Source organism: Dermacentor silvarum, chromosome 7 (genome assembly GCF_013339745.2).
Source record: "Dermacentor silvarum isolate Dsil-2018 chromosome 7, BIME_Dsil_1.4, whole genome shotgun sequence".
Classification (NCBI taxonomy): domain Eukaryota; kingdom Metazoa; phylum Arthropoda; class Arachnida; order Ixodida; family Ixodidae; genus Dermacentor; species Dermacentor silvarum.
In genome coordinates, this window is record NC_051160.1 from 115977417 (window position 1) to 115991264 (window position 13848).

Genomic DNA, 13848 nt, shown 5'->3' on the forward strand with positions numbered 1-13848 from the left:
TTTACGTTATAGCGCCCCATCTTGGGATCCTGGATGCTCGATCTCTAGATGAGGCCGCAGTAGACGTGGCTACATCTCGCGCTTCCGATGATAAGCCTTTTTCTGGAAAATTCGAGGTGCCACCGCGAACGAAGCGGTTATGTGATGCAAGGGCTGCGGAACGGGCTTCATAGAAGAATCGCATGACTTTAAACCAAGCAGCGGGACACGCGTACAAGAAACAGTGAATGCATTCGGTGCTTCAACGATGACAGGTGTCCGATGGCGTGATATCCAGACGCGCGTAAGGGCAATTTCTGCGTGGAGGAGAAATCTGGTGGAAGGTTTGGTCTCGAATAAAGACGACGTGGATATCGCTCAGCCAACGGAGGCTTTACTTTGTCCACTGTGTGGGGTGAAATCATGCTTGGAGTGTGATTCTGCTTCATCCTTTCCGCAGGATCACTACATGGGAAGCTTGTCGACGATCTACTATTATGGGGCTTTGTTTGGCACTGACGATGATTGCTACGTGAAGGCGGCGTGCGAGCACGATTTCGAACATACCTACTGGGGACAATAGCCTAATAAGGCAATCGTTTTAAAACCTCAACAGTGATTATATGTTGTCCATCATGACAATGACACTAACCAAAGAACACGTGGCCAGAAAAAATTTGCATTCCGCCTACGAATGGGTCATACGTATACTCATTCTAAACCATACAGTTGGTATAACAAACTCTAGGAGAAAAGCTCCCCGTAGCGCCCATCTAATGAAATCGGCTACCGCAAGGGCGTCAACATGTTGCGACTCTGTGCAGGCGCGCAGACGACAAAATGTGATTCAGATGAGACGCGCATTCAGTATTCTGGCGCCATCTAGTTCTGGCGTATCCAAATGCACTCTCTTACGAGCCGCACATTTTAATCAAAACTTTGTAAATAGTCATCGGATATTTCTAAAAAAATGTGCGGAATGAACCTTAAACATTTACCATGTGTACGTGCCAGTGTAAATGCTTGTTTTTGCATCATATATTAATTATCTTTAAGGTTCATAAAATGAGACGTAGCAACATGGCGGCGCCTCTGCCGTTGCCACTATTTTCACCCAGCTTTTCCTCTAGAGTCAGTATAGTAATCCTAGAGTCCATAGGCTGCGCACTTGATGCGACATGGACGTGGTTGTGTGATTTAGTGTTTATCCATGTTATAACAAGTGCACTGCCTTTATTATGGTAATGGTTCAACAATACCTGGTGATCACTCTTATTGAATAAGCGAAAACTGAGTGAAACGATAACCGCCACATGCATACGGTCAAAAACTGTCTCCTCCGCACAGAATTATCCTCGTCTAGCGGAATCACTGAGAGGGGTCTCCATTTGCATCGTTATTTATCCATGTAAAGTGCGGCATTTATTGTTAATCCGGGTATTGAAAACAAAAAAACGCTACAAATTTAAAATAGTGAATTTCGTTTAAGCCAACACACACAATAGGTGTCGACAAGTGGACGGAGTAAACGAAAAGCAAACATTATTTTTAAAATATCCGTAACATTACAGACCGTCAACATCTATTTCTACAGAACGAAAAAGAAATATTATTTTATATCAGTGTTATTCTTCTTGCATTAGTCCAAGGGCGCTAGATAAAGCACTGCCGGTATCTCTAGGTCTGCGCAAATCGGCTGATATTATTTAGTTGGTTTGTGCCTTTCACAGTACTTTTGTTGCACAGCTAATGAAGAAACACCGATACGTGAGAGATCTAAGTGAAATATTACAACACTCCCGTACTGAAAGATACATTTATGAGGAACACCGCTTTAAAAAACTGTCAGCCCTTCCACTGGGGCAGAGATGGAAGACCAATGAAGCTGTACTATAGTGGGGATTAGGTATTTCCAATTTTGACTATTAAGATGTGATGGTGTAATTGGTTATTTGAACTAATAAAGAATGAGAAATATATATGATCCGGTGGTTTCCATTTATTTAGTGACCACAGGGAATGTTCACTTATACTCGATACGATACGGTACACCGCCATAGGGTGTACGGCAAAGGTTGGCACGTTCTTCATAAACACGTCAACAACGCCGCGCGCGTTCAATGCGAACGCGGGCAAAACACTGCCGCCGTCGACAACAGTTCTTCGCGTTGCTGGTACTGCTACATGTCAAAGTTTATACAGCTCCTCAGAATTTTGAGAATGACAGCCCATAAACAAATGTCATGAAACAAAACACCGGCAGCGCATGCCTTTTATGTTAAATCTTCTCAGACTGTGGTTGAGTCGCCGGTTCTCCTTGCACCCGGTCGCAAGATACGCATTTGGTGCCGCAGTCAAACGTCGCCTCCCCTCCCTCCCTCCCTGCCATCCCCCCCCAGCCTTTCGCGCGCGCGATAGAGAGATTGTAGTAAAGAGGAAGGGGCGCGACGGAGGAAGTCGCGTTTGCTCTCCGCCGTGCGTTCTCAACGTGAAAACGCGCGTCCCTCGCGCGCTTGCACTCGCGCGTACAACATACGTCCCAATGAGAGTTCTTTTTTCTACACTCGGAGAGGACCACCGGAGACTGAGCTCTTAACAGCTTCGCGGTAAAACACTTGGTTTTGTTGCAGGTATATGCGGCCGTTTCAGCACCCTGATATCCCTGAGAAGTACATCATGATGAAGGATTTCGCTGTGTTTGAGAAGATGCACAAGGGATTCACCTTAGAGGAGGAAGAGGCCCACAAGTACATGTTCTCCCAAAACGGTACGCATATGTAATTTTATCGGATTTATAAACCAGCGAAATTTGGAATAGGTAGATGTCGTCCTCCACTACGTGCCATCGCTGGTGCCCTTTCCGCCAGTCTTGCTTCGTGGCACGCTTCGTAAAGGGCGTTGATGTACAGTGGACCGATTATTTAACAGTACCGCGCGAGCGTTGGCTGGCCTAGGGTTACTGTATATGGCCCCTACAAGTGCAAAGTTGCCCATAGGTCCGCCACCTTGCCCGCCTACGCATTCGTGTTAAGTAGAAAAGCCACTCCTCTTGAATGTAGGATAGGGCGCGGCTCAGCTGCCGAGTGTGCTTGCTTCTTCATTCCGCGAAGGTGGTGGTGCGGCAGGTAGAAGCGCACAGAGGCTTGCGACGACCGTGGCTCTGCGAGCGGCAGCGCAGGCCACGTAAAAACTAAGGTGCAGGCAAGGATGCAAAGTAGGCTTTCCTTCAAAATGATGCGTTTTGCGCATGTGTCCGGATTTGGCGAATAGAGGCGCGAGCACCGCGCTCAATCAGGTGCGCAACTACGCTCCCCAAGGAGAGCATATACAGTAACTCTAGGCTTGCCGGCCGGTCAGCGCCTTCAATCGGTGCGAATCAACGAGGTCAGCAAGAGCTCACCCTATTTCGGACGCAAACGCTGCTATATGCAGATCAGTTATGTAACGTCTAAAATGTACAGCCACTGAAGCAATAATTACTGAACAGGGCAATGAGTGTTTCTTGTCGGCTGCTGCGAAATAAATATCTGGCACCAATTAAATAAGTATAGAACGAACGAAGCCAACTCTGTGCGGTCTTTGGAGCAATGCTATTGCCGAAATTATTTGAGCAGTTTCTAATTTATTAAAGAGTACCCTGTTATATAAATACTTTATTTATTCACACAATACTGTATTCATCATCGGCTGAGGCAGGAGAGGCAAAGAAAAGGAAGCACAATGCATATACATAATACTTTAGGAACACCTAACAAATGTAAGTCATACTCTAACAGATTGTATATACTGGGTGTTTCTGCTAAGTCTCTTACAGATTAAATTCAAGATCGCCGCTGGCAGATACCACAAACTCCATTCATTGAGCTTTATTGCTCAAATAGGTGGACATTATTTACACGATAAATCTAAATTCAAATTCCACTAGTTAACAAAATTTCACTAATTATGTTTGCAACTAATTACGTTACAGTACACATATTTACATATTGTTGCTGGGGAGTTCGCCAGGCAGTCCCACATCGACGAATTTTAAGAATGACACCAATTTTGAGATGTCAATTCCAAAATTTTGCGAAGAAATACATGAGTGATCCAGGTACTTTCGGGCTTCTTTGCATAAAACGGCGTTCACCTAAAGAAGTTTCTTGAACGACACTGCATTCTGACAGCAACTATGCTCGCGCAAATCTCAAGAAAGTGTCATTTCAGTTCACTTCAAGTGGGTGTGCCTTGCACTCTCACCGGCTGCAATTTGTAAATTGCAACTAGTGCCACAAGGTAATTAGTTAATTACCTAACAAGGATATTTTAAATTATGTAGTTGATTATGCATTTCGATTTCTCGGGCAATTAATGTCCGTTTTCTCGACTAAACGAGCTCTGGACTACAAATGTTCTATCTGAGTCGGGCTATAATTCGTCTAATGAACACCTAGTAAAGCAATAAACCCATCCAAAATTCATATGCTTTATAGATTAAGCGATAGAAAACAATACTTTGCAAACTTTGTTTCATTATGGTATGCAGTGGAGAAAGAAAAAAAATTTGCATGTCAGTCCTCGCACCGCTTTAGGTAAAAGCGTGTCTATCTTCAACAGCACTACTTGCGATATGGACGCTCAAAGGGACACGGGCTGCGCTCCCTTTGCTCGTCCCGGTCATAAGTGGTTCTGTTGTCGATGGGTAATTACCAACGTGCCCAGTTTGTAAAGCCTAGTAAGAGTGGGTACATGGCGATGCCTCGTGATTTGCGTTTCTCATGGTTTCAGGTCAATAGCAGGGTTTATGGCCAACTTATTATACTTTAGTAAAGCGATGTACTTCAGTGGCTGAACCATGCACAACTCTTGTAATGTGTGAATTCCAAGCGTTTTCATAATATCTATTGGAGTCGTGGTGGTTCCTTATTTAGAAAACCTTATGTAGATCGAACCCACAAGGAAGGAAGGAAAGAAAATAAGAGGTGAAAGGCAGAGAGGTTAGCCAGGTTAAGTGACCGGATGGTTAACTCTGCACAGGGGGATGGGGTAAGGGCACAAACTATTAGAAAACAAGAGGTGGTTATTAAAAAAGAAAGAAAAGAAAAAGAAACGCATGTTGGAATCTATGTGAAGCGTTTTATTGAAGCGGTTAGTTAAATGCCGTACAACTAACAGCGATGATTACTATTGTGTTTACGTCCATCCTCTGCAACGTATAACCTTATGCATTTTTGTGTTTACCCAACGGAACTGTCACACCATTATTCTCGTGCATGTTTTGCGTCTAGGCACTACGCCGAAATGCAAGCAGCCAATCAAGAGGATGCACAGTGTGACACGGCTACGGAGCGATGTCACGAGGACGTAGTCGGTTTATGATGCTTGTCGAAGGGAAAGTGGTGACTATAAGTGTATGTAGGGAGAAGTACGACACCCATCCAGCTACATTTAAGTATGTTGTACCTCTATAGTCAGAGTGGCACATTCGCATTCTGGAGCATTGGCCAAGAATAGGCACACCACCAGTGGTAAACACCGGTGGCTCGGTCAGCAGCAGCAATCCAGCTGGCATTGTTTGTGGTGTTTTCTGTCACTGGCAGTCTCGGCATTCCTGGATGTAGTGGGCAACGTCGGCGGTCAGGCGCGGCCAGTAATAGTTCTCTTGTTTCCTCTATAGTGTACGGGAGTATCCGAGGTGCCCAGCAGTCGGATCGTCATTTAGAGCGTGCAGAACTTCTGAACGCAGTACTGAGGGCACAACAAGAAGGTAGTTGGCGCTGACTGGTGAGAAGTTCTTCTTTACAAGGTAGTCAGTCGTCTTGCAGAGACAACGAAGACAATGCTTGCCTAAACGCCCTAAGGACAACGTGGGTGTTGCCTTCCAAGCCCTTGACGACGTTCTCTAGCTCCGGGTGGGGCGGCGCGTAAATGGGCGCGTGATAGTCAGTGGGCATCAAAGTGCTTCCGTCCCGACTTGTAGAAGAAGGTGATGTAAAACTCCTGAAGCCTCATACACCATCGTGCGAGGTGTCCTGAAGGGGCCTTCAAGTTTGCCCGCCAACGGAAGGCATGGTGGTCCTTCACGTCTTTGAAGGGCCGGCCGTATGGGTGAGGGCGAAATTTCGTGGTAGCCCGAATGATGGCAAGGCATTTTTTTCGTTGTAGGACAATTGGCTTCCGCTTTCAATAGCGACCGGCTAGAGTAAGCAATGAACCTTTCAAATCCGCCTTTCCTTTGGGCAAGAAAGGTGCCGAGGCCTAGGCTACTTACGTCAGTTTGGATATCAGTGTCGGCGTCTTCATCTAAATGGCCGAATACTGGTGGTAACTGCAGGTGTCGCTTAAGCTCTTTGAATGTGTCGATTTGCGGCGTTTCCCACATGATTTCGACGTCCGATTTTGTGGGATGGCTCAAGGGCTCAGCGATGCGTGAGAAGTTTTTGACGAAGTGCCTGTAATAGGCCCACACATCAAGAAACCTGTGCTCTCCCTGCTTGTCACCGGCTGTGGAAAGTCAGTGTTGGCAGATGTGTTTTGCGGATCAGGATGACGTGGCCCAGGAACACTAGTTCTTCATAAGCGAAGCGGCATTTCTCCGGCTTAGGTTCCGCTCAGCTGACTTCATGGCCTCCAGTACTGTCACGCGGCGCTTAACATGATCGTCGAAGTCTGAGACAAAGACGAAGACGTCATTAAGGAAGGCTCAACAGGTCTTCCATTTCAAGCTAGCCAATGCCGTGTCCATTACAAGTTGGACAGTTGCGGGTGCCGAGCAAAGACCAAATGGCATAACCTTTAATCATAGAGGCCTCCCGGCGTGATAAAGCCGGCCTTCTCTCTATCCATCTCGTCGACTTTCATTTGCTAGTAACCTGTCTTGAGGTCTATTGATGAAAAATGCTTAGCGTTGCAGAGCCGATCCAATGCGTCGTCTATTCGTGGGAGCAGGTATACGTCTTGTTATTGATCTTGTTCAGCTCACGATAATCCAGGCAGAAATGCAGTGTTCCGTCATATTTCTTCACCAAGACTACAAGAAACGCCCACGGGCTCTTTGAAGGCTGGATGATTTCATTGCGTAGCGATTCTCTCGTTGCTTCATCGTTTCTCGTTCCCGCGTCGGAACTCGGTAGGGGCTCTGATGGAGTGGTAGAGCGCATTCTTCGGTTATTATGTGATGCTTAGCAACTGGTGTTTGTCGAAACCTCGGTGACATCGAAAAGCAGTCTTTGGATCGTAGGACTCGATTTTTGAGCTGTTGCTGCTTACTCATGGGTTTATTCGGATTAATGTGGAAGGCTGGTTGGGAAATTATCGCCGTCGAGGTAGATGCGGCAGAATCTTAGAAGACAAACGCATTGCTGCTTTTCATAATTTCCTCGATGTATGCGATCCTTGTGCCTTTGCTCAGGTGTTTGTACTCATGGTTGAAATTTGTCAGCATTACTTTTGCTTTTCCTCCATGCCGTCGAGCTATTCCTCTTGTGACGCAGGTTTTGCGGTCTAGCATTAGATGTTGGTCACCCTCGACGACGCCTTTTACGTTTGCCATTGTTTTGGTGCCGACGTAATTGCTACTGCAGTGAGGCGGGATGCTCACTTGATCTTCAAGCATGCTCAAGGCTTGGTGAGTCAGAGCGCTCTCCGGCAATATCGCGTAGTCTCCGGATAGGATTATATACTTGGACTTCAGGTCCATAATTGCACCGTGTTGGTGTAGGAGGTACATGCCTAAAATTACGTCTCCCGAGCACTGTTGGAGGATAACGAAGGTCGCAGGGTAGGTGAGGTCGTGAACGTAATTCTTGCCGTGCAAATTCCAGTCGGGTTCATCTGGTCTCATCCAACTGTCCGGACTTCAGGGCCTTCCAATGCAGTCCTAACTTCCTTCAACTGGGCGACGAAGGGCCCACTCATGATGTAGTAGTTGGCTCCTTTGTCTACAAAAGCGGTGACTGCATGGTAGTCGAGAAGCACGTCGAGGTCGGCGGCTCTTTGTCTTGCTTTGCCGTTGGGGCAGGGCGTCAGGTCACGACGGCGTCGCGTTGTCTTGGTGATGTTACGTCGGGTCCTCCGCACTTCCTCAGGCGGCGTTTTCTTGCCTTCGAGGCTTCGTTCGGGTGCCGTAGTGTCGTCGCTATGTAGTCGAGAAAGTCATTTCGGCGTCTTCGTTGGCGGCGGAGGGTGCACGGCATTTCGACGAACAGCAACCTCACCTCTATCGGTTGCTGCGTTTAGTTTTCTGGATATGGTATTACTGACCGGACACGGGCTGGCCCTGCACACAGCCGGTGTTGTGAAGACAGGTAGAGTCCTCGTGATGGCGGACGCGAAGGACGTCGAGGCCTCCATTTCGTTGCGCTGATGAAGTCGGCGACGTCACGTGGTCGCTCGCCTAGCTGTGGACGCGACGCGTCGACGGCGAAGCCTCGTACACACATCTGCCGGTATGAGTGGTAAACGGGTACCGCTTCTCTCCAGTGGTAGCAGAGCCGGCGGTGGTTGGGGGTGCGCCAAATGTCCGTAACCTCGGGGCGTTCCACGGGCATACAGGCGGGCGGGGTGGTGGCGGCAGCACTGGCGGCGTCTGCAGACGGAAATGCGGTGTCATGGGGCTTTGACCTGAGCGTGAAGGGGGGCCTGACGGCGGGCGATGGTGGCCTAGGTCATTGTTTGCGGCTGAGACTGCGGCGGTTCAGGAACTCTAAGTAATTGCTGGATCTCCAGTCGACCATGTCGGCCATCAAATTTACTTGGGGCTGCGACGAGTTGTTCTCGCACAACTGCTCTTATCGTCTCCCGCAGGTCACTGGAGCAGAGTGCTTGAAGGTCGGCGCTGTCTGGCATCGAAAGGCGATTGTACTGTCTAGTCCACCTTTCTAGTCTCTTCTCGATTGCCTTAGTCTCCGTCACAATTACTGCTACGGTCTTGGATGGGTTGCGATAAGTCCTGCGTAGAGGTCTTGCTTTACCCCACGCATGAGGGACCGAATTTTCTTCACCTCAGGCACACGTCCGCTCGCCACGGCCCCCTAGCGGCCTCCTCAAGAGGATATCCTCAAGAGAATAGCAAACAAAAACGCGGGGATGAAGGAGGCAAACCTACTCAGGCTTGTCCACTCTTTCATCATTAGCAGAATCACCTAAGCTATCCCGTACTTAAAAACAACTAAAGCAGAGAGAGACAAGGTAGACATCCTCATCAGGAAAGGTGTCAAAACCACCCTAGGTTTACCAGCATGCACATCAACCGCGACGATCCTCAACCTAGGAGTCTCAAACACCCTAGAGGAAATGTGCGAGGCGAAACTCACGGCACAATATGTCAGACTAACCGGCAGCAAAACAGGCAGATCCATTCTTAGGAAACAGGGCTACCGGAATCCAGAATCGCGAGAGGGGATAACCGCCATCCCCAAAGAAATTGCCAACAGGTTAAGAATACCCCCCATCCCAAGAAACATGCACCCAATATATAACAACGAACGCAGGAGAAGCAGAGTCCAAAGACTCCAAAGCTCCCTCCTCCAAAAACAAGGAGTAGTGTACACCGATGCGACAGAGTACCCAGAAGGGCACTACGCTGCTGTAGTAGTGAGCGACAAAGGCGAGCTAATCTCGAGCTGCAGCGTGAGACACTCTTCACCAGAGGAGGCAGAGATGGCGGCGATTGCCCTGGCAATCACAAACCCATCAACCAGAATAATAATCACCGATTCTAAAACTGCAATCAAAGCCTATGACACTGGTAAGGTGTCCAAAGAGGCCGCCAAAATTCTGCAAGCAGGCAAGGAGAACGTACCCAATGACCTAATTAGAATAATATGGGCGCCCGCTCATAGTGGACTCACAGGGAACGAGATCGCCAACGAGGTCCCCCGAGGACTTACACACCGGGCCCCAGCGCAGGCATACTACTCCCTGTCCAAAAAGCGAGACTTAACCACATACAGAGAAATTCTACAACACTATAGAATGGGCAGGATAACTTTTCCTCCCCCCCCCCCCCCCCCCATAGATCTCTTACGAAGAAGGAAGAAGTAATCTGGCGAAAACTGCAGACGGGTACCTTCCCAAACCCGTATATCCTACACAAATGGCATCCTGAGGTGCACTCTTCGAAATGCAAAAACTGTGAAGGCATAGCGACCCTAAATCACATGCTCTGGGCTTGCCCAGCGCTAAACGGTCTACATGGGAACAAAGAGTCATGGGAATCCTCCCTTCATAGCCAGGAAGAACATGCGCAAAAACAAGCCATCTGTCAAGCCCAGGCCGCCGCCGGAAGCCAACTGATTCCGGCCGACGTCTAGGGGGGAGGTAGACGGTGAAAGGGGGAGCTGAGTCTCACCCCGATCACCCATACTCTCTGACGGGTGCAAATAAAGTGCTTTCTCTCTCTCTCTTCACCTCAGGCATATCTGGGTCGTCGTGGCGGAAAAGCTTGGTCATCCCTTACGAAAAAACGGTGATGTTCTCGTAGGGCAGCTCCACTGGTGCTTGCAGTACATATTTATCCCTTTGTCTTCTGGCGACACTCATGAATGTATTTAGGAACTCGCTGCAAAACAGGTCATGTCCGTAATGAGGACTCTCGATTCTCTATCAAACCGCTTGCGGCTTCTTCCATGCAGTGAAAAATAGACGTGGCGCAGCTTGTCCTCAGCCTTCCAATTGTTGTACGTTGACGCTCTTTCGAATGTCTCAAGCCAGGTCTACAAGTCGTCCGAGGAAGCTCCATGGAAACTAGGGGGCACTCTGGGTTGTTGAAGCACGATCGGTGCAGGCGGCACTGTGGCGGTCATCACTGCTGTTTACTTCGCCTTGGTCGTTTTGGTATTCTCGACTAGAAGTCCCTATTCCGTGGGCAAGTTTTGTAGCATAAGGCTTGCTCGATCTTCCGTGACGGCATTGGTGTTGACTTCACGGTTCGGGCTTGAATAACGACATTGCGGGGACGTCCGGTACATGAACACAGGAGCAGCTCCGCCAGATGTCACGTTGTAGTGACGCTGAAGAACACATTAGTAGAATTGTGATTCACGAAACTAACTTTTTATTGGGCAAACTCTTGCCCACAAAAGCTGTTGGCACTCGAAGCACAACACAGTCGGCGATCGTCGAAATCTCATCATTGGGTCAAGCGCTTGGTTTTACATATAAACATGACTCGCCGAAGGTTCGAGTGTAATTGCTGGGGCCCGAGTGCCTTCCAGAAAGTGCTACAGAATTCACGCAGGGTAAACAATCAGATTACACAAGGTGTAGTGTCAACAGACAACGGATAAAGCTATCGATAAGATTCGAAAAACTTCCGATATATGCAGGCGCTTCCTACGCCGAGCGATAACGCTGAAAACTTTTTAGCTGGGGAAAAGCGGTAACAGGAGATAGATAAACAAGTAGACGTGATGCGTGTACATGATTGTGCTGTGCCATTTTGAGAGGTTGGTGTGCCTTAGACATACTTTTAAGCTAAAACTTTCACGGTAAGGCTTTATTTGGAGTCGGATATGCAGAATAATGCAGAATAAAGTGCGCTTACTGAACCTAATCTCTTGGTCAGGATACTCAGGATACAAGGGTTCTATCAGCCCATTAGGTGGTGACGGAGAAGTGCACTGCCGTCTACGCTGCCGTGATATGTGTTCAAATGGTTAGTAATTGTTTGCGTGCTTACAAGGAGCACGCTATTGTTAAAGCTCGCGTAGAGCAATCGCGTGGGAAGGCGCGAATGCTCGAGGAAGTCGCACGGTGTTTTGTGACCGCGTATGCAGCGTGGCCGCGCGATTAGAAATACGAGGCACTTAGTACGCTTTTTACATCATACGCGTAGCAAACTTGGTAAATGTGTCTGTTATCACATGTAAACTCCTTTTATTCCTCTGCATAGGCTCGCTAACTGGTGCCCTGAACTATTATCGAGCCTTCAACAAAGACCAAGACCAACTAAAGAAACTACCGTATCGCAAGATCAACGTCACCACCGTTATTCTATGGGCCGTGAAAGACCAATTTCTCACCCCACGTATTGCGACGTACAATCAAAAGTGGCTGAAAAATTCAAAGGTGGTGTACTACACGCGGGCAAGTCACTGGGTGCTCCGGGAGTGCCCCACGGAGGTCAACGCCCACATTCGGAACTTCGCGATGGATGAATGGGAGGATGTAGCGCCAGAGGAGAGGAGCCTGCAGGCATGGCAACCAAGTGACAACCCATGTGCCGTGTCCATGAAAGCGGGCAAGAAGAAAAAACCACCTTCGTTTGCGTTTCTTCCACCCAACGCATTCGTTCCCAATTTCGCCCAATAATACTGCCTTCACTGTGAGCTCTCTTGCTTGGTGTTTTGGCTTCGTCTAAGGTAATAAAAGAGCTGGTTCATAATTAATTTCGCGTGATATGAGAATTCGTGGCACAATATACAGGATTACCGGATTATGCTAATAAAAATATCTAGGACTACGTGCTGCCCTCTATGTAAGCTATGTAATAAAAATTGTGGCTTTGGTTACATTCCTGTTTTGGACTTATATTTTACTAGGGCTTTCGAGCCGTACAAATGCGTCTGGGAAAACATACAGTCATATATTGAAGTAAAACACCAACGGGTCTTATGTAACACCGGCGTTGCGATGTGAAAGTCGAAAGTCGTTTATTTCGTCGACCATGAGCACGTAGGCCGTCGTCCAGGCATTGTTACAGAAAACATTTTATTTCAGTAAAATGTGGACTAAGGTATATATGCTCCGAGTTTCTGCTTCATTCTCGCTTTTCTCTCGCCGGACCAAAGCGAGATTTGGCCAACGATATCTTTGTCTTTCTGCGCCACTTAGCGCAGTAGTTTTCTTAGTTTTTGCCATCGCAAGCGAAGCAATAGGCGGCGTGTAAGCACTACAAATGAACGTTGAAGCTGCACTTCGTAGCCGACGAGGCGCCACAGGCTAACCGGATGCGAATGACAAGCCATGTACGGAAACTGCGTCGTCTCATCAGCAGAAGGCCCGCACCGCCTACACCAGGCTACACCGCGTTGCAGGGTTCGCTGCGCTGAGGCTATCGAGGCGCTCACTGTCGGCGCTTGTTAGTGTCATGACACAGTACTTCGCTTCACCGCTCCTAGATAACGGCGCCATCTCTGTCAAGAGAAAACATATTTTACGCGTTCGCGCCGATGTCACATTCGTTACAGGAATTTGATAGTGGTCCTCGGCATAAAACAATGTCGTGTTAAAATTTGGCATGGGAATGCAAACAAACCGGACTTGAGTCTGAGAACAACGGCAGTGGTACATGCTTGGGACCTCTCTTTTTTGCACTACCTGCTTGGAAACGTGTAGAATTTCACGGGCGGGTGTGAGCCCTTCCCGTTTTCGAGGCTGTGTCGTTGTACTTGTGGGAACAAATGCTCGGGAGACGCAATCTTTGCAGCCCGTATTCCTGTACACAACACGGGTGCACGACCATGAGCGCTGCTGACCTTTGATGCGGCTGCATCAAATGGCCCATTGAACGAACGAGCCTGCGTCTGTCGTGTGGACAAGTGAAAAACGGCGCCCAAATTCCCATTGGCTGCAGCGCCACGTCGCGTGCGCGACTCGACGGAGCAGAGCGGGCGAAAGGGACCGCGTGCTGCAGCTGTAGCGCGCCAGGTGTTGCATGAGGGGAGAGGGAATTCTGGCCACGCTATGTCCCCTTCGCTCATGGAAGCCTGTGTTACCCGCGCGTTCCTTGTCCGCGAAAGCTCTGGCCAGCGTTGTAATTGCGCCTCGGTAATGGCTGTAAAGAAATTAATGTATTAACAACAGCATAAATTTGAAATGAAGAATGTTAGCGAGAGTGAGTTTCGAACCTACAACCCCACGGTCAGAAGCGAGTGGCGGGCGCCA

General features: G+C 48.4%; 1 protein-coding gene across 1 annotated transcript in view; it reads left to right on the top strand.

Moving 5' to 3' along the window:
- LOC125946938 (epoxide hydrolase 2-like) overlaps positions 1-12469 on the top strand; it is a 31058-nt gene extending 18589 nt beyond the window's left edge. Inside the window, exons 3-4 of the mRNA XM_049671142.1 lie at positions 2610-2746; positions 11855-12469. Of these exons, the coding sequence (XP_049527099.1) occupies positions 2610-2746; positions 11855-12273 (556 nt within the window). The 3' untranslated portion in view covers positions 12274-12469. The remainder of the gene's footprint in view (positions 1-2609; positions 2747-11854) is intronic.
- The last annotated feature ends 1379 nt before the right edge of the window (positions 12470-13848 follow it).